The sequence below is a fragment of the Acanthaster planci genome, linkage group LG05 (assembly GCF_054643075.1).
Source record: "Acanthaster planci isolate LZ-2023a linkage group LG05, COTS_SCS, whole genome shotgun sequence".
Taxonomy (NCBI): domain Eukaryota; kingdom Metazoa; phylum Echinodermata; class Asteroidea; order Valvatida; family Acanthasteridae; genus Acanthaster; species Acanthaster planci.
In genome coordinates this window covers 20,907,044-20,932,155 of record NC_141781.1, presented here as the reverse complement: position 1 = coordinate 20,932,155, position 25,112 = coordinate 20,907,044, and the positions used below count along the sequence as shown (strand labels likewise).

At 43.1% G+C, this 25,112-nt stretch overlaps 2 protein-coding genes and 1 long non-coding RNA gene across 4 annotated transcripts; 1 reads left to right on the top strand and 2 right to left on the bottom strand.

Annotated features, from left to right (window-relative positions):
• Window positions 1-1,407: 1,407 nt before the first annotated feature.
• Window positions 1,408-16,784, bottom strand: gfm2 (GTP dependent ribosome recycling factor mitochondrial 2). 2 transcript variants are annotated; one of them, XM_022243960.2, is made up of 18 exons: window positions 16,442-16,784; window positions 15,109-15,211; window positions 14,640-14,771; window positions 13,599-13,724; window positions 13,298-13,386; window positions 12,414-12,563; window positions 11,809-11,994; window positions 11,629-11,709; window positions 10,893-11,041; window positions 10,288-10,428; window positions 9,872-9,971; window positions 9,229-9,418; window positions 8,630-8,706; window positions 6,807-6,945; window positions 5,846-6,028; window positions 5,063-5,229; window positions 4,432-4,563; window positions 1,408-2,403 (listed from the first exon to the last, which is right to left on the bottom strand). In XM_022243960.2, exons 1-18 carry the CDS (start codon window positions 16,478-16,480, stop codon window positions 2,278-2,280), a joined length of 2,310 nt encoding a protein of 769 aa, XP_022099652.2. In that variant the 5' UTR covers window positions 16,481-16,784; the 3' UTR covers window positions 1,408-2,277. The 2 variants fall into 2 exon arrangements, with proteins under 2 accessions (XP_022099652.2, XP_086993048.1); XM_087136922.1 differs by lacking the exons at window positions 15,109-15,211; window positions 16,442-16,784 and having other exon boundaries at window positions 14,616-14,752.
• A 19-nt stretch (window positions 16,785-16,803) lies between these two features.
• LOC147799219 (uncharacterized) lies at window positions 16,804-19,880 on the top strand. Its single transcript, XR_015425241.1, has 2 exons — window positions 16,804-17,042; window positions 17,927-19,880. It is a non-coding gene; the product is annotated as an uncharacterized LOC147799219 (long non-coding RNA).
• Window positions 18,580-23,418, bottom strand: LOC110984130 (complement C1q-like protein 3). The gene is made up of 3 exons (XM_022243961.2): window positions 23,226-23,418; window positions 22,922-22,993; window positions 18,580-20,745 (listed from the first exon to the last, which is right to left on the bottom strand). Exons 2-3 carry the CDS (start codon window positions 22,922-22,924, stop codon window positions 19,984-19,986), a joined length of 765 nt encoding a protein of 254 aa, XP_022099653.2. The 5' UTR covers window positions 22,925-22,993; window positions 23,226-23,418; the 3' UTR covers window positions 18,580-19,983.
• Window positions 23,419-25,112: the final 1,694 nt, after the last annotated feature.

The following is a 25,112-nucleotide window of genomic DNA, read 5'->3' as shown; positions in this document are numbered from 1 at the left end:
TCACCGGTCACCAGCAGGTAATAAAGGGAAGTTAAAGGGGCAACCCTGGTAGAGACACGGTACAGCACTAAGGGTCACTAAAGCATTTCTCGTTATAAGCAGAGTCTTGTATTAGCAGTGCTCTTATTAACGAGGTTAGACGGTATTCATGATGTTTATTGTTGGAGCAGCGACGGTAGGTGCAATAGGAAATAATTTCCATTTGGGTTTGCGAATTAGGAAATAATTAATTTTCTTTGCTCACTGAATCTGTCCCTTTGATCAGTCTGCCCATAAGATCACTCCTGTTTATAAGAGTGACAGCAACTTTTGAAGTAGCCACTGCTCTTCTCCATTTTAAACTGAGGGGGCGAAGCCAATGTGAAGGGTACAACTTTACAGAAAAGCAGGGGGTCCAAGGGCGGGTATTGCGTGGCTTGCAAATTTCCATATTTTCTCCAAGCGTGGTAGGCGTTGTACAAGTGTCGGAATGTAGGAGTTGGAGATACACTGCCAGGGCTTCAGTCGAGTTAAAATCGCTGAGTAAAGGACTTTGGAGGTAGAAGTCGTTGGTACGCTTCCTTCCTGCCTCCGTAAACTACTGGCACGGCTCCCGCGTTATCCCAAACATTCTCTGCGATATATTCATCACATTCGGAATTCTCGAGTGCAAGATAGAACTTGTACCGTGCCAAGACACGCGTACAATTCCTCGCACAGGCATCAAAGATGGGTAAGCATTGTGCGGTTCCACACTTACCATACACATCCACGGGGACGTGCCAAATTTGAGAACATGTAATAGACCTTGAAATTATTGACAGCAATTCAATAGGTGGAAGTGAAAAACCAGCCAGTTGCACTAGTATGTTAAACTTAGCGAAACCCTCGAGGAAATTAGAGGACAAATATACCTTGGTGTAGTTAATTAAATCCCTCCGAGACAATTGTCATTTTTTTTTAACTCATAACGTGGTGATTTTCTATCCCTATCCCGTTTTTTTGAACACAGATTTTGTTCGAAATGGTTTTGAAATCATTCGAGGATGTCCTCTGCACCCTGTAACCATTAAATCCGCAGAGAAATCACAGGAAAAGGTAGATCTCTCTTTCAGTAACAAGACACATGAAATAGCCTTAGGCTTATACCCTACTATCTTGCCAAGGCATGTCTAGAATTACCCACTGCAGGCACGTGCCTAGAAGGCTACAAAGCTTCAAAGACGCCCTGCAGCCTTTACAGGGTCGTTTATGGGTCACGGGCCGGGCCTGGGCAAGCCAGGCAGCCGTTGATGTAAGCCGGTGATGTCTGCCCTCCGGCAGATGTTTGTAACGAACCCCAAAACATTTTTTTAGACTTAAAAACTGACAAGAGTTTCAAAATAAAGACAATGTATCATAAAACGAATCAAGACACTACAAAAGGAATGACTTTCATTTGTGTTTTTTATTATTTTTTGAGGGTAACTAGAAAGTAAATTGATGCCTCTTCAGTTTTATATTGCCATTATTGATAAGCAAAACCGTGCTTTTGTTCCACTATAAAAGCTTCGAAGTTGCATTTATTTGTGCACAAAAACTGCTAGAAATTGTTACATTTTATCGGTAAAAATTTACTGGTTTGATGTTTCGTGGTGTAAGTATACTTGGCAATAAGCCACAAGCCTCCCCTTTTCCGAAATGTTTTCAATCAGTAAATTTGGGGTTCACAATAGACCGATTGCGCCTGCTAAATCACGTGACATATAGTGGGTATCAACCCCATAACAACGTGTGTTTTGAGGGTTGTTTACAAACTATACAGCCAGGCTACGGTTTAGTACCCAGTACATCCGTAGTCTGAGTACGGTGCCTACCGTCCGCGTTATCTTTGGTAAATGATACTTACAAAACTCTTTGCTTTTGGTGGACGTCGTGTTTGTTGATATCTAATACCTACTATAAGTCACTTGACTTATCGGGCGCAATCGGTTTATTGGAACAAAACGGTGTCTTCTGAGTTGATGGTGACAGCGCCCTCAGTTGACTTCCATTGCAATAAAGCCGAAAACGAACAATCAGTTTTTCACTCATTGAAGAGGAGCACAAAGTTGGATAAAAAGTACATATCAGAGAACAAGTCATCGCTCGGACCTTTAACATTGTTACATGATGAACGTATATGTAAGTCTTCGGCAGCCTAGATGACCTCGGTTGAAGGTCAAGGCATATTTGAACACCCTGCGTTAGCCGACGCGTGGTTTCGGAGCGGCAGTTTCCTGCTATTTACATATATTTCCCACGCTGGAACTGTCCCCGTCATAACCCTGTCAACCTCCGGACAATTCGGTCCTGCTCCGCTCTGTCCACTGGCTCGTAGTTGGAGAATTCAAGGGAGAAAGTTGCCGTGCCCGAGGTAAGACTTCTGAGCGATGTGGAATACCCCTACAAAACATGTACAAGAAACACGCGGCGTCTGTTCTGTGGATTCTTAACCAAATTTTAGGGGGGGGAGTGTTTTTTTTTGGGGGGGGGTTATACATTTCTTTATGCAATCTTCTTTCCCATGGGTACATCTACTCCATGGCTTTTGGACGGAAAGGAAATGAAATAGTCCCAAATAATCATCTTTCTCTAATTTACATTTCTAAAAAAGGAAAGAAAAGAAAACATGTTCCCCAATACTAGACCAAGATTTGTTCGGGCAATGCCTAAAATACACTGGTGACGGATTGAATGTTCCATTCCTTCGGTCACCGCCAGAGATTATCCTTCCTCCTGCACAGATCACACACATAAACATCCACCGTACACAAACGAACACTGAGAATGAACTATTACAATGGAAGATTTTGGGTACTATTCACAAAGAATCAGCTTGTGATGATGGTCACATTGTAGCTCTACTGAGTGGAGCACCAATGCTCCACGCTCCACTCAGCATTGCTAAGATTAAGGCTGCATCCGAATCTCTTGTCTAGAGCTAGGTCTAGGTCTTCACTCCATTGGAAATGCGTGGAGACGCGTAGACTATACACCTAGCTGTAGCTCTGGAAGCCCGTTTCGGACACGGCCTAATGTACTTGTGAAGTACCAGCACTTAAAGTAGTTGTAGAGATTATGTGAGGCACTTTTGAGGGATGGGTGCACTTGTGAAGAAGTAGTTGTGAAGTACTTCTAAGCACTTTGAAGTACTTGTTTTACATATACATGTACTTGTGAAGTATTATAAGTACTTGTGAGGTACTTTTGAAGTACTCGAAATATGTGTGTAAGTACTTGTGAAGTATATGTACTTGTCAACAACGCTGCTGAAGGCTCCACATCCAGGAGGTATTTTCCTTTCAACAACTTGTACTCAATATTATGTTTGGCAAAACTTCCAACTTCCAAAAACAGTACTTTCTTACGCACGGCCAAATACCACAAATTAATGATTTACAAGAATCAATAATTGAACGGTCTATGTACATTTCGTACCTCAACATCCCTTTTTTCAACACTCTGGGGGGGTTATGCCAGCGAAACGATAATTGCCACCACGACGCAGCGGTCAAGTAGGCACATTTAAATGTCAGCCGGAGGTGAATTTTTAAAAGCCGCGCACAGCAGTTCCACCTGTCTGCTGTGACAGGTTACACAGATAGCTACACCCACTCATTGCTAATAAGGTCAAAGTCAGGCTCTTTTGGGTACCAGATTTTCCTGACTCGTCCTACGGTTGCATTATCTACATGTATATCCATTCAAGCAATTCGCAACATCGTGGCTGGCAGACTGGCAGTTGGGCATTTTTTTTCCTGTGCCACATGTTAAACTCTCAACCAAGTTTCTTGCTTGGTGTTCCCTTCACAAATCCCAAATTGTGAAATAGAGGCAAACGCCAACATCTTGATGACACATTGACAACAGATGACAAACTGCACGAATAACAGTCATGGGCTTTGATTTACTGGTCTTCGGCTTTTTTTTGTGATACTTAATTTCAGGAACTCTGCACAACTTTGTATGAATTTGCGTGTGCTATTCATAGGAATTCATGTGCATATCTCGATATACCCATAGAAAATATGTGGTGTGGAAAAACATGGCAGTTCATGGCCCGTTTCATTCCGCTGACATGGCTTGATTTTCACTGACTGAGTTTGTACACCTTTGCCAGTGATTAAAACAGGAACATGTGGTTTCATTCTGTGACAAACACAATTACATGTACACCTATCACAATGGCTTGCCAATTCTGAAAAATCTGCAGGTGTGTAGAGAAAATATATGCCCGTTTCACAAGTTGTTTATCCGACCAATACAAACTGTCCATTACTGGTGCTGGAGATAAGGGACAGTTGCAAATCCAGGTGTGGACATGACAAAAACCCAAATACAAGCTCTGTTTTGAGGTGTTCTGTTAAGAATTGAATCACTGCCTGAAATGAAATACCACACCTTCACACTATAATATCACATTGTTCTTACCATCATTTCTGAAAGCGGTGTCCTGGCAACCAGCACCCTGCTGTCATCTCGAGTCTCTATGGCGATGACTTGACCCCTCCTAGAGTTGAGGTCACCCAGCACGTCACCAAGCCTAGCCTCGCTGGTTACGATCTGCATGAAGGTCAAATGTGAAAGGCAAGAGTTCACAAAAACCTTCCACGCAGCAAAATATTCCCTTAATAATAACTAGTTCCCTTAATTGCCTGAGGCAGTTAAGACACTGTAATTGGTTGGAAGTGATCACATGGGTTTCTTGGGCCTGTATTTATAAGCAATTAGGTCGTAATTGGTACAAAAAGTAATCCTTGTTGCATGCATATTCAGAAGTAGAACATTGTTTAGAAACAGGAAAGTGTTAGATTGAGATTTTGAAACAAATCATACAGGGAAACTGACTAGGTGCTTATGAATGATTATAAAGATTGAGAATTTGATTGGAAAAGAATTGGAAAGAAAAATGATGTGAACTTCTTTTTCTGATTCGCATGCCATTGCAAACTTTAGGCTGTTATTCTGTGAATGAGTAACAACGTATTTGACATGTGAATTATATGATTATCTGAAGTGCTATAGGGAATATTAAGCGAGATAAGGCTAAATAACTGCTCACCTCCAAGCTCATCATTGGTTCCAGAATCTGACAGCTCGCGTTGTTGAGGGCGCTGTGCAGGCACTGGGAAGCGCAGGCAGCGATCATTGCAGGGGCTGTGCCTAGACTCGTTTCCACGCTCTCCAAGCTAACATGGATGTCTAGGACAGGGAACCCAATCAGAGGACCTTGCCAGACCAAACAAATAAAAAGTAACAATCAAAAAAGTGTATACGTCAATTCATGTCTTAACCTAGAGTGCCACAAACAGGTTTGGATATACCATTTTTTAAACGATGGTGCACAGTGAAACAAAACTGGAGGAATTCAAACAATTTATCATTTGAAAGCATTTTGCTCTCACTATACGGCACACACAAAGATATAGACATCCAGCACACAACTTTGACCAAGGTAACCCTCTCTTCCAGGATTCTGTTTTGGGGGACACCTTGTACGTAGGAATGTGCAGACCAGTTCGTTGCATGATTGGTTGTGTCTGTGCCTTATCAGGGTTGGCCTCGTCCACTGCCATGGCCTGGCTGTTTTTTGTGTTGAATACTACATTTACAAAACATATTATCAACCAGGTGTTCACATACATGTACACAGAATCTCAGACCCAAGAACTTTATTCCATCCATGCTGTCAACAAATGCAAACTACAGTTCCTGTACAGTGCTATCCTTGCTAAGTACAGTATAGGATTTGGATGAAGCAGGAGTTTGGTTGCCGATTTCAGATAGCCCAGTAAGTCAGAAAAAGCCTTGGCTTTGGGCACGGGGCACCTGTGAATGGCTTCACCTTGTTGGCATGCCGACATCACCCCATTTCTGACGGCTTCCACCACGTCAGTCCCACAATGCTCCATACTTATGTCACTCGACAGGTCAAATGTTATCGGTTCACTGGACTCCTCTTTAGGTTGCACAGATAGCTTGATGGTTGCTAGGTGATGCTGATTACCGATGATGCGGTCTAGAGTTGCTGGACACGGGACAAAAAAAACATGCTAATTTACTTCTTGCCAGCAAATGAGCCACTGGGGGGATTACAGTAGTTGCACTAAGGTGTTGAGGTGAGGGAGCAAATGTTGAGAGGGTAAGCCTCGGAGGAGTAGAACAGTCTAGTTTGCTTACATTGGGTCCAAAAAGCAACATGGTGAGTGGTTTGATGTCATATTACAACTCAGCTGACGGATAGATTAAGGTAAGTTTTCAGCGTGAACTTGACCTTTACTAAAGAGAGGGCTTAAGGCAACACTGCTCCGGAGGACGACCGGCGCAGATTGGTTGAAACATTGAGTACACACTGACCGGTTCTTATAAAAACCATACCTCTTCCAAAAGAGATCTATCCACATGGTGTTACCCCTTTAGTCTATCTCCACCATGCAAAGCTTCAAGTTTTATCAAACTTGACCTTGTTTGATCATTTGACTGACCACTTCTCAGTTGTGTTTAAACAATGCCTGTGCACAATGAAGCCACACTTGAACATCCCTAGTCACGCTATTTTAAAGTCTTGTCACTACTAACATTTTACCACTGACTGCAACCCTCGCATCGAATGTGGTCACAGACATCTTTATTATTTTCAATTAAATGGTTCCCTCCGAACTGATAAATGAAATCAGCTGTTGATAACCAGGTGTTGTGACCATGCCCCAGGGCCTGGTTCTAGATGGTCGACAAGATGATCTATCATTCAGGCGATGCTGGTCAAACTACTGGCAACAACAGTCTTCCCTCCAACTTGCCCTTACTTTGTTGGGTTGTTGTCCGAGTTATTCTCTCTCGGTAAGAGATCTGCAGTGGTCCTACTTGGGCCTCAATCTTATACTCCTTCTGGATCCGGTCGAGAATGATCTCCAAGTGCAGCTCTCCCATGCCCGAAAGGATCGTCTGCAAACAAAATGACACAAAGACACTTATACTCACCTTTGTGGCCTTAGGTAAGCCGCTTCATCCTTACCTTGCCTCTCTCCACCCAGGAGTAGAAATGGGTACAGACATTAGCTCTCCACCCAGGAGTACAAATGGGTACCAACATTAGCTCTCCACCCAGGAGTACAAATGGGTACCAACATTAGCTCTCCACCCAGGAGTACAAATGGGTACAACATTAGCTCTCCACCCAGGAGTACAAATGGGTATAGACATTAGCTCTCCACCCAGGAGTACAAATGGGTACAGACATTAGCTCTCCACTCAGGAGTTCAAATTGGTACAACATTAGCTCTCCACCCAGGAGTACAAATGGGTATAGACATTAGCTCTCCACCCAGGAGTACAAATGGGTACAGACATTAGCTCTCCACCCAGGAGTACAAATTGGTACCAACATTAGCTCTCCACCCAGGAGTTCAAATTGGTACCAACATTAGCTCTCCACCCAGGAGTTCAAATTGGTACAACATCAGTTCTTCACCCAGGAGTTCAAATGGGTACAGACATTAGCTCTCCACCCAGGAGTACAAATGGGTACAGACATTAGCTCTCCACCCAGGAGTACAAATGGGTACAGACATTAGCTCTCCACCCAGGAGTACAAATGGGTACAACATTAGCTCTTAGCCCAGGTATACACAAGGATACCAGCATTAGCTGGGGAGCAACCTATGATGGCCTGGTATCCCATCCAGGGGAAAATGGAAATATTCTCAGTCGTTTTATGCCAAGAAAACCAGAGGCACACATGGGCCTGTTGAGCTTCTATTCTTACAGTCTGAGATATGAAAAAAAGATGATCAGTAGATCAGTAGTTTTCTCCCATGGAGAAAATTCAAACAGTACATTGGTTTGATAGAGTTAGTTACTGTCAAGCACAGCTGTTTGTGATCAAGGAGCTAATGTTTCACAGGTCAACTTGCCAGCTAGTGCTCGCCGACATTTCTTTCATGGCAAATGTGCGGGCAACTGGGCCATGTCGAGAATGTGTTACTCCTACAGGTGTTTTGCTCTTGGTAGAAATACCAAATGTCTTTACAATTTCGAAATGTCAAATTGAAAACATGCTTGAAAAAGTGCAAAAGTCGAGCACACTTTTAAAGGTGGTAACTTTGCTTCATGTACACAGTGAAACTATGACCGTGCCAGTACTCGCAGGCCACATCTTTTAGGATCTGTTAGCACCATCTTTCCCTGTACTGTTCCATGAAATAACACAATAAACATGAGTAATGTATCACAATCTTATTTGAATTTGTATTGTTTTGTTAAGGTGTAGCAAAAAGAAGGGAGGTCTATATGAAAGTTCCCCTTGTGAGTACATGTTGGCCATGCACAGCTATTGCTGTGCAGAACCTTTCAACTCAGTCAAATTGGTTGCCCAACAAATCTTGCGAGCAGTGTTGTATTCAAGTCCATCACGAGTCCTTTCACAAGTCCGGTCACGAGTCCCTTCTCAAGGCCAGTCACAAGTAACAGGGTGAACAATGACAAAGGAACACTTTTGCCACAGCTCATTTGAATAGCTTGTGAATAGGCTTTAAGACTGAATGACTTGTGATGGACTTACGATGGACTCAAATGCAACGCTGCTTGTGAGATTAGTATTTTTCAATGTGCATTTTTGGGGGGGGGTCACCTGTCCAGTATCGATGTCTGTTCGGACTCTCAGGCTCGGGTCCTCCCGTTGAAGGCACTGCAGGGCCCTGTCCAAGTCTGTGAGCACAAAAGAAAGCACCCATACATACAGGTGTCATTTCTGCCTACCAATCATGTCGTGCTCACTGAACAGATCTATATGGGAGTACTGAAACGAGAAGTGGCTACTTTGGTGAGAAGTGTTGCATGAAATTTGAAAAAAGTGTCTGCATATGCACGTACAGTCCAACCTTGTGAAGGGGCCCTGGTTGAGGTACGTGTACCTTGTCATTTTTAAACGTTTGCGGTGGAATAAATGTGTCAGCAAGTGGTTTAAACTGTACGTTCACTTGGTGAAGTGCAACCCGACATTACAAAATGGGCCGAAAACCATCACAGCCAGTGTGTAATCAATGGGAACAAAAATTAACCCATTAAAAAAAAAAAAGAACTCGGTTTTGCTCTTTCGGACTGAAAAAAAAAGCTAGGCTTGAGGCTCATTCTGTTGGATCTGATTACATCATATCTTAATTCAGTGCACGACTTACAGAATGTTGCATAAATTTGATGACATCTTGTGAGTACTATGTGTACATGTACCTGCCTGGTAGGCCTGCGAGGCAGGTTCTATTGTGCAGAAGAAGACCGGCTCTGGAACATCTAGACTGCCCAGCACAGCGACCTGGTCAAAGCCGGTGGGGTCGGCGCCAGATTTGTTGTGCCTCTTCAAAGCTCTCGTGGCAGCCTTCAGAGCTGACTTGGAGGAGACCAAGGTGTCTCCTGTCGCTGTCTTTCTTGGCCATGATGAAAAATGTGACACAGACATGCCTGACTTACAGAACTACCGTGGAGGTGCAAGAAGCACTGTACAATGCACAGCGCATGTGCGGGAAGTGTGTACACCATGTTGAGCATGTACATGTATGTACATACCTATGCACATGCATGTACACGCAACTGTTGTGTGATAAACAATACCAACTAACAGATTTACTGTCTGGATGTTCCAAAATCATTCAAAAGGAAGTCAATTTTAATGGACAACAGGCTTGCAGCAAGTTAACGGCATTCCATATTGTTTCATACGATTTGACTGACGGTGAGGGTGCAAAAATCAAGTTGGGGTGGACAGCTGCAAGTGAAGATTGACCTTATGCTTTTACGGTCAATTTGGACGGAAGAACATTCAAATGTCTCTAGCACTCACATTTGATTATATCCGCAAACATTTAGTTTCCCTAACCTGTTTCATGCCAACAGCGACAGCGATGTTACCAGCCGACATGCTGGGAACCTCGCGGTGGTTGTCAGCAAGCACCCACAGCAAGCGGCTGATACGCTCCCTGAGTACGAGGAGAAAAGAAAAGATGTGAGAGAGCTAAGTGGCACCTGGATTTATCTGGCTGTACATCAACATCGACTTAGCTGCTACCTGTTTTCCACCATTGGTGTAAGTATTGTCACTGTCTGTGGCCTGGTAATTCAGGCCTGAATCCGGTAAACAAAATTTACAAAGCACAAACACTGAGGGGTGCTGTATTTGAGACCTAAAAGTTTGGGACCGAGACCTCAGGGTCCTTCGAGAGCAAGACATAAACATTCTGACTTAACAAAGAAAAACTCCTGCACTCCAGCGACGCAAATTTCATGCCAACTTACGTGCAGTCCCGGTTGGCATTATAGATGGCCGACTGTGGTTTGAGGGACCCCGAATACACCCGTAAGAAGACCAGTGCCCCTCTCTGCTTGTCGTGGATGATCTTGAAGGCGTAAGCGCACAAGTCGTCCCCATAAAGATGGCTGTCGGGCACCAGTAAATGGTAAAAGAGAACCGTTAACCGTAGTTAAATGACGTCTCCTTGTCAGCCGCCTTAAATATCCAATCAGCAGATTAATGACCCAGTTTGACATTCTAACAGGGCATGCCCACCATGAAGCGTGGCCGATGTCATTCGGGAAGAACAGCACACACGCTGGCAAGGCCTGCCTAATCAGTGCAGCCTTACACTGACTTGCCTGCGCACTTTGTTCCCTAATGACCTTGCCCTTTTGAAATAATAAACTGGCTCATTATAAACACCCTCTGTAATTGCAGGAAGAACACAGGCTTGGACAAGTCAGGCCTATACCAACACAGTCACAGACCAGGCCTACGATCAAATACCAGCAACCCAGTGCCCACATTTATGAGAAATAAACTCAATTCTAGCAAATCACCAGCTCGGCCGCTCCCTCTTCGTGAATCTGGTGTCGCATGTACTCACACAAGATCCTGATGTCTCTCGTCAGGGGCGGGCAGGTAGGCATTGACCGCGTCCATCAGCAACTGGACCCCTTTGTTCTTGAGTGAGCTCCCGCACAGAACTGGCACAATTTTCTGCTCCAATGTCAGCCTCCTCAGGGCTGCTGCCACCTGAAGAGGGAGCAGTTGTGGAATTTGTAAGGGTTCATGCCTTGAATTTTGATAGGCATACAATTTGTGCAGCTCTACGTGCCTCTTCAGTGTATGAAGAGGAAATCTGAAAACCAAATTCCATGACTTTCCCTGACTAAAATATGACTATTTCCGCGACATTTGATGCCAATTTCCAAAGATAAGTTGTCTAGCATTATGGACAGGAAGACTGCCATAGCCATGGGCTGGCAAGGACAGCCTGTAAATCTATCATTATTCTGTTATCAGGATTTTTCAAGCTTTTTTTGACATTGGAAACCCCGATGAAGCAACTTGAAACTTCTTTTAGGGTGAAAAGTGTATTGAAAGGTGCACCTTGCCAAACATTTCAAACTGTAAGCTTTCCTGGACAACAGAGAGTGCTATTGCCATGATGTCATTCAGCAAAGACATTGCCCACCATTTTGCCGTTCAGATCGTGAACCTAAAATGTGTTCATTGAAATGTAAACTAAGGTTGTTTGAAACACGGGTACATTTTTGAGGGCTGCAACAAACCAAAACAATGCACTGCATATACCCCTTGATAACAAACGTCGCACAAACCATTTCTGGTGAAACTTTGCTGAAGTCGATTTCGTCCTGCTCCAAAATGGCTTCGGCCAGTTCCTCATCCAGGTCCATCAGCTGAAGGGGGAAAAAGAGCAAAGAATGTGAAGCTTCAAGGACACTCTGGTGGTCTTAGAATCCCCCCCCCGCCAGTGGTCTTCTTTCCTGAGAATTTACCTGCTCTATCAATCTAATCCGTGCATCAGACACCCTCAGCCATAACTCTGCATCCCTGCGCTCGGTGATTGCCTCCCGTGTGTAGGTCCGTCCTGCATTGTCAGTTGCTCCTGGTTGCCAAGTAACTGTTTCCATAGTTACAACATCCACAATACCAGAAAAGGTGCGGTGTTGGCCAATGGGCATCTACATGAGAAAAAAAGGAAGAAACGTCGGCACAGGGAGCCTCTGACTAGTCAAATGGGTGGTACATTAATGACCGTGATACAAACACCTCACAGAGCAGTTCGTTTTAATGAATTACATAATGAATTGTAAAGTATTGTACCCTATCTCTTCATTGCTTTATAGTGATGCTCCTAAAAGAACTGGGCCTCCCCTGAGATTTTTAATGTAAAAATGCAGATTACTGCCAGAAGGTGTCTTCTGAGAGTTTCCATGATTTGAAACTCCCAAGGGAGATTTCATTTCTAGTGATTCAAAATGGTAAATATGATATGCATGACTTTAATTTAAAGTCGAGGTATGTAGTAACGTTCAAGCACATCCCAAACAGACGTGATCCATTAACCCAGCGCGAGTCCTGCTCTGCTCTGCCCACCAACCTGTAACGGCACTGGCACGGCACGCAGTCTGTCCCGGATCGACGCCAGGCAGAACTCAAAGTCTGCGTTGGCCTTGTCCATCTTGTTCAGGAATGCCAGGCGAGGAATGCCATACCGATTGGCTTGCCGCCACACAGTTAGAGTCTGTGCCTGAAAGATGATGGGGAAAAAAAAGCAAATGGCAAGTAAGGCGGCTCAGACGAAGACAACGACCAACTTCAAGTGGGAGCGGATTACCCTCCCTTGCTCCTTCCCATGATGCAACACGTAAAACTGCTTCTCAAAGTTAGACTGGATCCCTGCCCAAGCAATCATGTTAGGGCAGATAAAATTTGTCGACAAAAACAGAGATATAATGTAATGTCCGGGATGTCTATTTCCATCTATTTTAGATTCAACATGAGCAAGTTTTTTTGTTTTTTATAAAAGTAATCAAAGTTGTGCACAAATGGAGATCAATATGCAAAAACAAAAAGATTGATGGAACTTTATAGAGTTGTGATACACGCTGGGAAGTCTACAAAGGGATACTGAATATTGATAACAGAATTCAAAAATCTAGGAAATGGGTTTGAAAAATTCCAGCTAATTGGGGTGATATCCAGAAACGAGGAATTCATCCGATTGCAGTAATACACTTATGCTCACGGCAGTTACCAGACCTAGAGATTCTCCTAACCGGTTGGAATCTCCTGGCTCGGGAACCAGACTATTCCTCTCTATCACTGTGTAGCTTACTGTGCTATGCGCTACTCAGGCTTCCTTCTGATTACGTGAGCCTGTGAGAAATGCTTGCAGTCACTGGCTCTGTTTATGTTTCCTATTTTGAGCAGCAGCCAAGTAGTTTTGGATGCGGCCCCTGACTGGTTTCACTTTACACATACCTCAACTCCCTGTGAAGCATCAAAGACAGCAATGGCGCCATCTAAGACCCTCAGTGACCTCTCAACTTCAACGGTGAAATCCACATGACCTACAAATAAAAAGATGTACATGTAGAAGGGGTCCTTTGAGGGCAAGTCATATGCTATGAAAAGAAAAGGTGTCATGCTGTACACAGTTAAGCGTCTTCATGGGCAAAAGTGTAGTCCATGGATCATCACAGAGGACCACATTTTTACAGTACAACAACTGAAAGTGACAACCTGGACCAGTAAACGGTGGGTTAAAGTTCTGCTGTCCCACCTGGCGTGTCAATGAGGTTGATCCGGTGCTCCTTCCAGAAGAACGTTACGGCTGCTGAGGTGATGGTGATCCCACGGTCTCGCTCCTGGGGCATGTAGTCCGTCACAGTATCACCATCATCGACATCTGTACAAACAAAATGCAAACAAACAACTGACAAATTAAAAATGAAAACAAAGAAAGATGGGTAAACAAACACAAATACACCGCTAAGCCCACACCTTAATAATAGCCCTTGAATTTAAACTTGCGATCCAAACCACTTCCATTGTTTTAAGAATAACAACCTTCACCCTTGACCTGTGGAATCCAAAATCAATCAGCCCCTGGAGGGTTGTCAAACCCAACCACTTACCAGGGCTGAAGTTTTTATGTCAAGTTTTTCTCAAGTTATGGTGAGAAATCTCTTTGCACCCATCTCAATGGATGGACAAACAAACAGGCAGAAAAGGCCATGGCTGTATGACCCATTGGCTTCAACCAGCCAGGCATGGTAATTTTCAGGTTGCTTCACACATGACCTCTCTGAAATTTATTGGGTTTAAAGCATCTGGTCTTATTAAAGGGGTAAAGAATGTGACCCCATACTGTGTGTAGTTTCCTGCAAGAAGGATGGCTTCTAGCCTGACGTGGCATTTACAAAGTTGGAATATAAGTAGGCGTACAAGTTTCCAATGCCCAACTTGCCTTTCCTCTTTTATCAATAGTTGGAGAGCACAGCCCAGTCTGTTTAGAGCCAAAAGGCTCAATAGGTCAGTATTAATCTGCTGTTTCCTTGCCATGAAACAACTGAGAATATTTCGGTTCCCCGCTGGATGGGATGCCAGTCCATCACAGACTGCTTCTCACTTCTAGGTGGATAGAAGCTGCAAGGGTAAAGTGACTTGCCCATGGACACAACAACTTCCCAGCTGCTGGATTTGCATCTCTGGACCTACGATTGCAAATCGCATACCATAACCATTGGGCCGTGCACCCTGTCATCAGCAATATACCCTTGGGAAAATTTTGACACACCTAGGAGTTACAACTTAGACTGACCCCCTAGGTGCTTTGTTGTTCCTGAGTAGTACAACATCCTCTCTGTCGTTGTAGTCTTCCCAGCATCGATGTGTGCCATTATTCCAATGTTTCTGATACGGCTCATGTCCATGTCAGGGGCAATCTTGTTACCTACCAAAGAATATAAGGTAAAAGACTTTGTCCGGGTTGAAGGTCTAAAATATTATACCATCGGCCTCTCTCATGCTCCTGAAAATTTTAATGGTACCTTCATGGTTTGTTTTGGGTGGACTGTCCGCTTTAGCACCTCTAAGTATTTGACCTACATGTACACACCTGTACTATGGCATCATTTCAAGCCCTCTTGATGAGGTCATTCATTTGTAAAGTCCACTTGACAATTGAGCATAATGCACCTGTGGATTTGATCCATGGCATTTAGAACTGGTAAAGAACAGCACTCTTTCCTGTAAGACATTTTTGAGAGTTAGCGTGCCCGTCGACTTACCTTTCAACCTGATAGACATTCTCTGAACAGAATCTCTTTGGAGGAAATAGCCTGCATCTGCTGAAGTCCACAGTCCACTAAAGGTGCGGCCACAGCGAGCGCACTAGAAGTAACAGAAAGTTTTAATTGGGTTAACAGACACATTCATTGCTGTCATGTCTTGATCATTTATTCGCCAGATAACAATATCCACAATTACACGAAAAATACACAGCTCCATACTAACTCACCTGAATTTTCATTTTCTATAAACACCAGCAAGTTTGAAAAGATGACTTAAAAATGACCTTTACTTCTGAAGACAACCACAATACAACTGACATCCAGAATATACATTGATCCTGCATTGTGAACTTCTTACAACACTTTTTTTTTTTCAGAATTTTACAACCATGGAGGAAGCTGAAATTTGTTTGCAAGTAATTTTGTGTGTCTACATGTACATAAATCTTTTGCTCCGAAACAGAGCTACTTAAAAAATTTGAAATTTCTTGAAGGACATATATCCTTGGGTAACATGTTTGCATCTCTGGTAGATGTCTGTTGCAATATAATGAAGACTTCCTCTAGTCATGCTGGGCATGATTAGCTAATATGCATGATTGCCCAATCATTCAGTGCGAATGATCCGTCTTGCATGAAATTTCCATTTTTATTCCCCTTTTTCAAAACAATCTTCCACAACCATGAATTATCAAGGAAAGGAAAATGGCAGAAGGTGGGATTACGCGTATTGACGAATCATACAAAAAGACAGGTGAAATTGCCTGAGTGAGTAAATATCAAGCAATTAGGCCTACATGCATCTACCAATTTGGAACCAACGGCAGACATGATGATATGCCCACCTGCAGGGAAAAATGAGAGGCATCTGTATCGGCTAGCTACTATTATAGGGTCTTTAGGGGAAGATTTGCTTCAGCTGTTAAGAAAGCACAAACATGACAAAGGGAGGTTTTCTCTGGTACGATCAACTGATGATTACAGGGCACTTTTCAAATGCCATAGCATACGGAACCATCAAAAAGATGGATCCAGTAAGGTCTACGGAGTAGTGCCTTACTGTTCAGGAAGTAACCTACATGTAGGCCTATTTATTCCAACCATGGAGGTAGAAATAAATAGGTCATGTTCCAACGATCATGACCATTACTAGGCCCTATCAATACCAGGCCTAAAATCATGATAACCAGATAATCATCAGACCATACTAGCGTAAACATTAGTGTGCAGCAGTTTCTTCCATAAAAGTACTACTACTAGTTCTACCTGTACAATTCTAGCTAGGCAGTATACTAGCGTACGATCAATCATGCTTAAGTCTTTAACCCACCTTTGAGGCAACTAATCTCCTGAAAAATCGATTAGCCATCCGTCCTTTACTTCAGACTCACGCCTAAGATAGTATTACTCAGCTTTCTGTGAAACGTTATTGCTGTATAACATAAAAAATGAAGTCATTTTACTGAGTCTTGTCATCGAACATGTATTATATGGGCGCTGACATATTTTATTTGTTCGTTACTTTTTCATTACTCCACACATTTCGTAGACTTGATCAAGTCCCGCTATCTATACTTGAAGGCATGTACTGTACCCTTTTGTACACATGTATTTTACTAAAGGAGACTGTTCTTCCCGCTTAGTCGAGGCTTCTTCTGTTGACATACAGGAATCAATTTCCCTTGGAAAAAAATCTCCAGATCCACGATTATAACGAATTTCAAGTTGGGTTTCCCCAGCGTTTTGTGTGAAAAAATAATTTAAAAACTTCTTCAGTGGTACCCACATTTGCGGCCATCGTACAACTGTAATAGCGCCCCCATTTGGCAAAAAACTTTCGGCACTCTGTCTGGTGTTGAGATAAAGGAAAAGTTCAGATTTCACCGTAACTCTCGATTGTTGGCCCTTTAGTCCCAGGCATTCAACAGTTGGTGAGTTTATAAAAACAAAAGGGTTCTGTTTTTTTTCTCATAGACTATTTATGGGAGCGGTGGGCAAGTAGGATTTGGGGGTGTTTATCGTTAACGGTCTTGACGCTGTTTGAGCTTTGATGCTCTGTCACGGTCACGAAACTGACTCTCACTGCACTTTGGGGATTGTTGTACGGTGTAGTGCCACTGGACCTTTGCAGTAGGCTACTTGCATCCTTCACATTTATGATATTGTGTACGGTAACAGTTCCATAAACAATCTCACTACTCTGCCCTTGCAGTAGTTTGTCAGCCATCAGAAAGTGATAGCATTTCCTAAGAAGTCCAATTTAGCCGTGAAAATGTTGAATTTCAGGCGTTTACGTAGAAAACACTTTGCTGACCAGTCGCATGCAATACGGTTTTGTGCACAGGGTTAAGTGATGTCTGGATGTGGGACTCTCAGTCAGTATGGTTCATGCCTTAAGCATTTCTCTCACTGAATCAAGCACATGATGCATGCAGAACCAGTCACCTACTTTTACCTAGCTGAAATTGCATTATGCCGCACGGCAGACGAGAAAAGTGATTTGACTCAGTTTAAGATTTAACCAAATCAAGTGTTCACCTAGTTGTACACTTCTCTGCTCCCAAATCTTTGTGAATATTTTCAGTGGCAATTTGTTGCTTAATTCCACAGTGAATCGCTTGCATGGTAGGACTGGGCTGCCACTGTCATAAGAGAAAGGAGCAGTTCTGTTTCATAAAGTCTCCATTGCTAGTGCGTGCATTTCTGGTTCTATGTGGCCACCTTAACAACAGAACAATATGCTGTCAGACCTTCTTGAAGAAAATGTCCACGGTCCAGAATAACTGTTTGAAATAATTTCTTTCTCTGTTTTCAGAAGTCACTCACTATTGGACTGAACACCGATGGGCGTGACACAGGGAAGGTTGCAGGTAGGAATACGGTACACCCTATACCCTATTGTATGAAAAACTTTCTGTGTAATGTTTTTTCACTGATGGATCTACATTAAGTCCTGTCGTCTCTTTCTCTTGGCAACCATGGACCATTTAACTGTGGATGCAGTTTGTGGTGGTGGTGGCACTGGCCTGGGAATTCGGCACCAAACAGACTAAACAGAGAAATGGATATGAGTAGCCTTCAAATGTCAAATCATGACTATTTCCATGAGTTATTTGCAGTGTTGTAGTCGAGACCGCTTAAGACCTTCACAAGACCATGCAAGACCTACACAAGACCTCCAGTCTGAATTCAAGTCACTAGCTATTCAAATGAACTATAACAAAAGCATTCCTTTGTCATTTTTCACCCCGTTACTTGTGACTGGTCTTGTGCATGGTCTTGTGACTGGTCTTTTGCATGGTCTTGTGATGGTGTCGACTACAACACTGGTTATTTTACTTAGCAAGCAGACAACAAAAGTGAACTTACAAAATAATCTGTCAGTTGGAGAAATCCTTTCCAAGGCATGTCAAAAAACCCAGCTAGCTGCAACTCACTTTACAAGAACGAGTCTGAAACTTCTCAAAGTTTGCTATTAAATCATTCAGGCAATTATGACTATTATTTTGGCAAACATGCTGTACTACAAAGAAGACAGTTTAAGTACTTTCCACTCCTGATTATACTGTTTACTTCAAAAGGGCTGTTCAAAACACAGTTCACATCAGTGTATCCTCATGTTCCATTCGATCTTGTTTTTAGTTTAGGTCCCGGAAGTCCGATTGGCTTTGATTTCTGTACTAATGCAAATCTGCATACATGTATTTACAAGAAAACTGTGATGTCATCGCTGGAAAAGCCTTCATGGTACAGCTGCATGTATTTTGAAACTATACAAGTTGCCAGAATCACAGAACTTTTGCTGTCTTGAGCTGCCTCATCTGTAGTGATTTGCTCCTGTTTCATTAAACCAGTCAGCAAAGATTTCCCACAATTTTTGTCATTTATCACGTTTTTAAGTTTACTGTCCAAATAAGACCCCCCAACAAATGTCTTCCTAAGATGACATCACAGCAGTAGCATCCTCATTAAAGAAAAATTAATGGAAATTTATCTTTTATGCTGGAAAAAATGTAAAACAGATATCGAATAGTTTCCTGGCATATCAGTTGAGCAAAACGTTGCGCTAAATACATGCCTATCATATGCCACAAGCCTTTTCAGCGCAAACATTTCAAAATACAAGTTACAAGCACGGCAGTAACATCATTCAGATATATTATCAGAGCAAGCTTGGCATCACATTACTGCGAATTGTGACAATTATTAAGCCTTTCTTGAAGCGCTTACATTGTGCTCGATGTGTGTGCCAAAGAAGTGTGCAAAAACCTTTGTTTGTGGAGTGTGGTTGGGAAATCTCTGCATCATACCCCATTCAAAACTTCACGATCGGGGTCCTGATTGTTATGTCCTAAGCCTACCCGAGGAGTCAAGTCTCCTCTTCCACATAAAAATATTCTAAAAGTGTGGCATATCCGGGGGGGGCAAGTTGTCCTCTGGACACGATGGGTCGTTGGAGGGGAGTTGGTGCTGGCCGTGTGTGGAAGTCCCACCAAGTTTGGTTTAAATTTTTAATCAAAGTTAAAGTGTGTTTATTTTAATTATTTTGGGTCTTTGTAAATAGTTGTTCTAATAGGAATTTTTTTTTTAATATTGTTAAGCACTCCTGAACATTTTTTTAATGAAATGAGCGTTATATAAATTAAATTTAACAATAATAATAATAACAACATTGACTGTTTTCAACGGAATTTAAAGCGCCAACCATTTCGAAATGGTACATTACCACACTAGTTGAGGGTGGGGGTGAGGGTTGACGATGAACCTTTCATGAAAATATACGCTGTCTTGAACCTTTGTCCCGATAAAGATTGAGTCAATTAGGCAACGGGGAGACTTCTTTTCAAACGAGATCGGGACACCGCCGCGTGTCTAGTTTGGGTACAGCAAAAACCCAGTGAACGAGGTGAAACTGACCTCGTTGCCGTGAACCCGACCGCGCAATACCAGGTAGACCTGGTCACCCGGCACTAACGCCATCACTGCTCCGCTGCTGAGCTGATGGAAACCAGAAGTATTTTCATACACTTTCACGGAGGTTTCTTCGTTTTTAACCAGGCTCACATAAAGATCCCTTGACTCAGGCGTTTTCAAGACTGAAAACGAGAATGAGTAAACGCCGGGCACGCTGCACGTGAAAGTACCGTTGGACAGGTCGAAATTTGCCCCTGCGTTAAATATTGTCTTGTCAAAGGCCAGGGGACCTCCACTGGAAGTGTATCTGGTGACTCTCCCTACTGTGAAGGCCACTTGAGGCATTTCACAGACACCTTTGAACCCAGTGGGACCAACCTCCCCCTGGGGGCCAGGAAATCCCTGTGGTCCTCGCTCTCCTTGACGACCTGTCTCCCCAATAAGGCCTCGGACGCCCTGTGCGCCAGTATAGCCTCTGTCTCCCTTCGATCCGGTCTTGCCTTTCTCTCCAGGAGCCCCAGGATCCCCCTTGGGCCCCATCACTCCCGGGGGAGCGGGCACTGCTGGGATGCCCGGCACACCGGGGGTTCCGGGAAGGCAAGGACAGTCTGCCGAGTTGCAGCTCGAGGGTGTTTCAGTGGGCACTGTCACGGTGCTGTCCGACAGCACGCTCGCGTTGGTTATTGACCACAGCACGACCAACAGCCTCGTCAACGTCAACTACATGTATTGGGGAGAAAACATACAAGCCAACGCATATGATTGTCGAATTGAAGGTTAGTAATCAACAAGCCAGTTCGATACTTCAAAAAAAAGTCAATGTCCCTTGAGCATGCGGGTCGGGGTGTGACCGCCCTGACAGGACAGGCGTCGCGCGGGCATTGTTCTTCCCGAATGACCTTGGCGGGCTTCATTTTGGGCATAAGCTGTTGAAATACCGAACATGCTCATTGGCACAAAACGGGGTAGGGATAAAAGATACGTGTATCTTTTTTTTTATTAAAGAGTGCCTAAGAATGAATCAGTTCGGTATTTCGAAAAGCCAAGGTCTTTCGGGAACTTGAACAAAGTGCACGCAGGAGTCAGCTTACGGCTGTACTGATGGGCCAGGATATCTTGCGCGCGCGTACAACTCTTTCCGAAAGGTCTTGTACTGGGCATCGAACACCAAACTGGCTCATTTCCACAAAGCGATTCCCTTTTTATTTCTATTGTTCTGTTTTTGGCCTTGATGGTTCCATGGTCTGTTGGTAAAAATAAGTTGAGCTCATAACAATAAAGCTCTAAATAAAATGTTAATTAAAAATGCTAAATGTATGGCTTTCTTGTTTTAAATTAAAGGGTCCAAGCATATTGAATGTTTCTTAGGCACACTATCTCTGTAAACTTTACCTCTTGTAGGTTTGAAACCCTTTATACATGTATCCCTTTTGGGCAATAAGAGCACTTTAAAAACTACGTAACCGAGGGCGCTCTTGCTGTTATTACCGTTAGGCTCCATGTTTGCCAGTGTCGTCCTTAACTTGTGTTAAAGGAACCAGGAAATATAAATATTTTTATAAATTTTACTAAAAACCCTTGAAATTGTATCTTTAGGTTTCAATTAACCTCACTTTAAATTTTTGTTGTGCAACTTTAACCCATATTTTTATGCTTTTTTGGTTTTTATGCTAATGTATATTTGCATAGTCATTCACTGAATCTCAAAGTTGCACTGATTTGTGCACAGCAAATTTCTAGATTTTTTTAACCACTGCTATGGCAGATTTTATTTTCTTTGGCAATTTATTGCTGTGTAAGTATATGGCAATAATCCAGCAAAAATCCTTTTCACAGAAATGTTCCCAGATAGCAAATTTGGGGTTCACAATTTGAGCATGAAACACGCATCCTGAACCATGTCTTCCTGGATTTGCATCAAAGCAAAAACGCCCTCACTTGTCCAGAAATGCTTGGTCAATTTTTAATGTTTGGAAAAGTGCACCGTTCAGTTCTCGTAACTCAAAAAAGATGTCAAACAGTCTTCATACATGGAAGAACAGTACAGAGATAAACAAAAAGTGATTCTAAGAAAAATTCATTTCCTGGTTCCTTTAAGTTCATAGTAAACTTGAAGACTGGCAAATTGAAGATTGACATTCAATGCGTTCAGATGACTGTGGAAAACATTACATGCATATATTTGGTTTATAAATGTATATAAGTTTTTTTCTGTTTAAGTTGAGAACTCGGAAAAATTGGCTCACTGACAACTTTTCTGAGAATCGGTTGCTCTATGAGCTAATGATAAATCACCGCATTATAAAATTTAACAGCTAATCAAGTAAAAATGCATCACGTTTGCTGGTTTTAAGAGCACCTGTTAGTCACAGTACCTACTTAGTAAGGTAGCTGTTAGTTTAATTTTTTCTCGTTATACAGTACGGGCGATTCACAATATAGTGCGCCTCCAAGAGTTTGCAAAACGTTAGCCAATCCAATTACAACGCTCGAAATCTGTCGGTCCCTTTCCAAACACGCATTGGGGCGACAAATTTCGCGCATTGTGAGTGGCCACCGCTTTGCAAACTCTTGAAGGGGCACTATTGTGAATCGTCCGTATTGCGGACCGTTAATTCTCTATATAGGTTGCCAAATATGGCACACGCGATGTTTGAAATATTGGCACGCTAACAATGCAGTGTCATGTTGCCAGCGGTCATGCATACTGCGCAGATGGTTACGTTTCGTGACCGAAACTGTTGTCAATTTCTTCACCACCACTAAACCTGGATTAACTTTCAATTTTAGACTCTAGACTCGTGACACAAAAGTAACACTGCCTTCATTTAGCAGCTATAGCATTTTGACAGATACCCATCTATGTATATACCTACTCTTAAAAATACGTGCTCACCATGTTTGCGTAAAAAGCCACGTCTCTTGATCCAAGGCTACGCCCACGATTGGTAGAATGGCTATATTATAGCTACAGAAATGCAAATAAAACAAACTGAATTTTATCTTTCTTGAAATTATTTTTCAAACAGTCCATACTTCCACCGACAATTTTGCCTTGATGCCAATCCAGATTTGCCCCGGTTGGCATCAGCTTATCACGGTCCAAAATGCACGCTGCACCGGACCGTGCACCGCAGTGAGTGAGTAGAGCAAACCTAGATGACTGCACATCGTTGTAGAGAGAAGCTGAGAAATCTCACCTCAAACGCGTGATCTGGCAGTAACTTTGATTAGCTTTTTCGTTGTCTGGAAAACCGGACCTGTTTGGCCTAGCGATGCTGTGAAGACTCCCCTTTTAGCCCGCTGTTTCCCACCACTTTTGTAGTTGCTGCACACGTAAGCTGCGCTCAGACATTTTACTACCCCACGAACCAGTCACTTGTAAATCTGTAGCGCTTTGTGATTGGCCCTTGCTCGCTCTACTCGCCCGAAACAAAAAATCGCTATAGGTTGCCAAGATACCAGAATACCGTGTCTCGAAATCACGCAGTGTTAGTTGCACGGTCACCGGAGGTTGACAACGTGTAAGTTCACTGGTTCGTCAGACTGATGTTAAAAAGGCGGTATGATCAGACAAATCGTGCTGTCAGAATGACAAGTGAAATAATGTCAGTTCTTGTGTTTATGTCTACTCTAACCTTTACGCAGAAACAATAAATCCATTTTTTATGTTGTTCATTTCCCGTTTTCAATGTTAGAAAAAATGGCTGCTGGTCAGTTACATAAAGAGGCGCAAAATTATGCAATTTCGTTTTCCTTTCCGTCTGAAAAGTGCACTAGTGGTCAGCATGATCAAAGTAACAGCACCCCCTTGCAAAAGATGCGGGGGGCGGGGTATACCCGAACACTTCTTTGATTATTGTATATGCTTTTCACCTGCGATGATGTTGCTATGCGGACAAAAGGACAGCAACAATTACATTAGTGACAACTGCATGTACATGTATAGTAACCTCCCCACGACCACAATTTTTCCCATCCTCGGGCCCCCTGCCGACAATCCTGGGTTCGCTCCTGAGTTTGAAATAAAACAGACTATTGAAATATATGCACGCGGGCAGGTCAAAGTGCGCGTATAAACAGAGCGCACCGAGGGATAAATTCAGTAATTTATGTTCTCCAAACAATCCCCTCTCTGAACCCAGAGAGCAACCTCACAAGGAGGTCGCGGTTGGGGGTAGGAACATACCAACAGGTAACGGGCTGCCGTGCACGGCTCAACTATACACAGCTTTCCTGGTACTGGAGCCGTTCCCCTCTCACAGTGTAATTACGGTAGCCTACCTTCATCCGACTCGAGAAATTTCCTTGCAAATCCGAGACCCAAATATTACTTTGGAGAGTCAGGAATCGAAGAAGCACCACGATTGACAAATTGTATACTTTCAAAATGTTTCAGTAGTCTCAAAACTGAGTTCCCCTTCTCAGCAGGCTGGTTCCAGAATTTTTCAATTATTATTACCCCCCCCCCCATAAAAAAGAGAGAAAATATAAACCAAAACTGTCATAAAGCGTGAGTGGACTTGATTGTAATGCAGTGTGCAAAAAATTCCACATCTTTTTTTCGATGGCATCTGAATGTGCGCAACGTTATTTCACAATCATAAGTTTAACGCTGCAGTTTATAGTTCCCTGCATGTGGCATCTGTAAAAAAAACCTCTTATTTTGAGGAGGAGGCTCATTTACATAATAAGTACACGCGCGCGATAGTCAGCCTTGAGCAGAAGCGCCCCTCATCGGTTGAAAAGAGTCACGTCGGCGAGACTTAAGTTTTCATGTTGTTGGTAGCGATGCGACTGTGACGCGTGTATTTCTTAGTTGTTCGTGAACCAGCGAAGTTCAGTTTCGACCAACAGAGCCTCCGTTGGTAAGAAAATAGCGCCCTCTCTTGGTCCAGGTCGAGGCCCATAGCATTTCGCAGGGAATGGAACACGTGGTTTTCTATTTGGTTGTTTAAATTAATTAACAACAGACAAACCGAACAGTCGCTGGATCAGCCGCTGCGTTTAGAAACCAGAGCGATTGTTCCAAAGACACCTAGCTCGCCGAGACGGCGCGCTCTGGCCACTGAGCGTTCTTGTTGGGT

Bases quoted from the DNA above. Each gene is read 5' to 3' on its own strand.
- gfm2 (XM_022243960.2), bottom strand. From the start codon at position 16,480: ATGGCTAATCGATTTTTCAGGAGATTAGTTGCCTCAAAG. The intron at 15,212-16,441 runs GTGGGTTAAAGA...TGTTACTTCTAG, and splicing joins GGAGATTAGTTGCCTCAAAG to TGCGCTCGCTGTGGCCGCAC. The intron at 14,772-15,108 runs GTAAGTCGACGG...ATTCTTTGGTAG, and splicing joins AATGTCTATCAGGTTGAAAG to GTAACAAGATTGCCCCTGAC.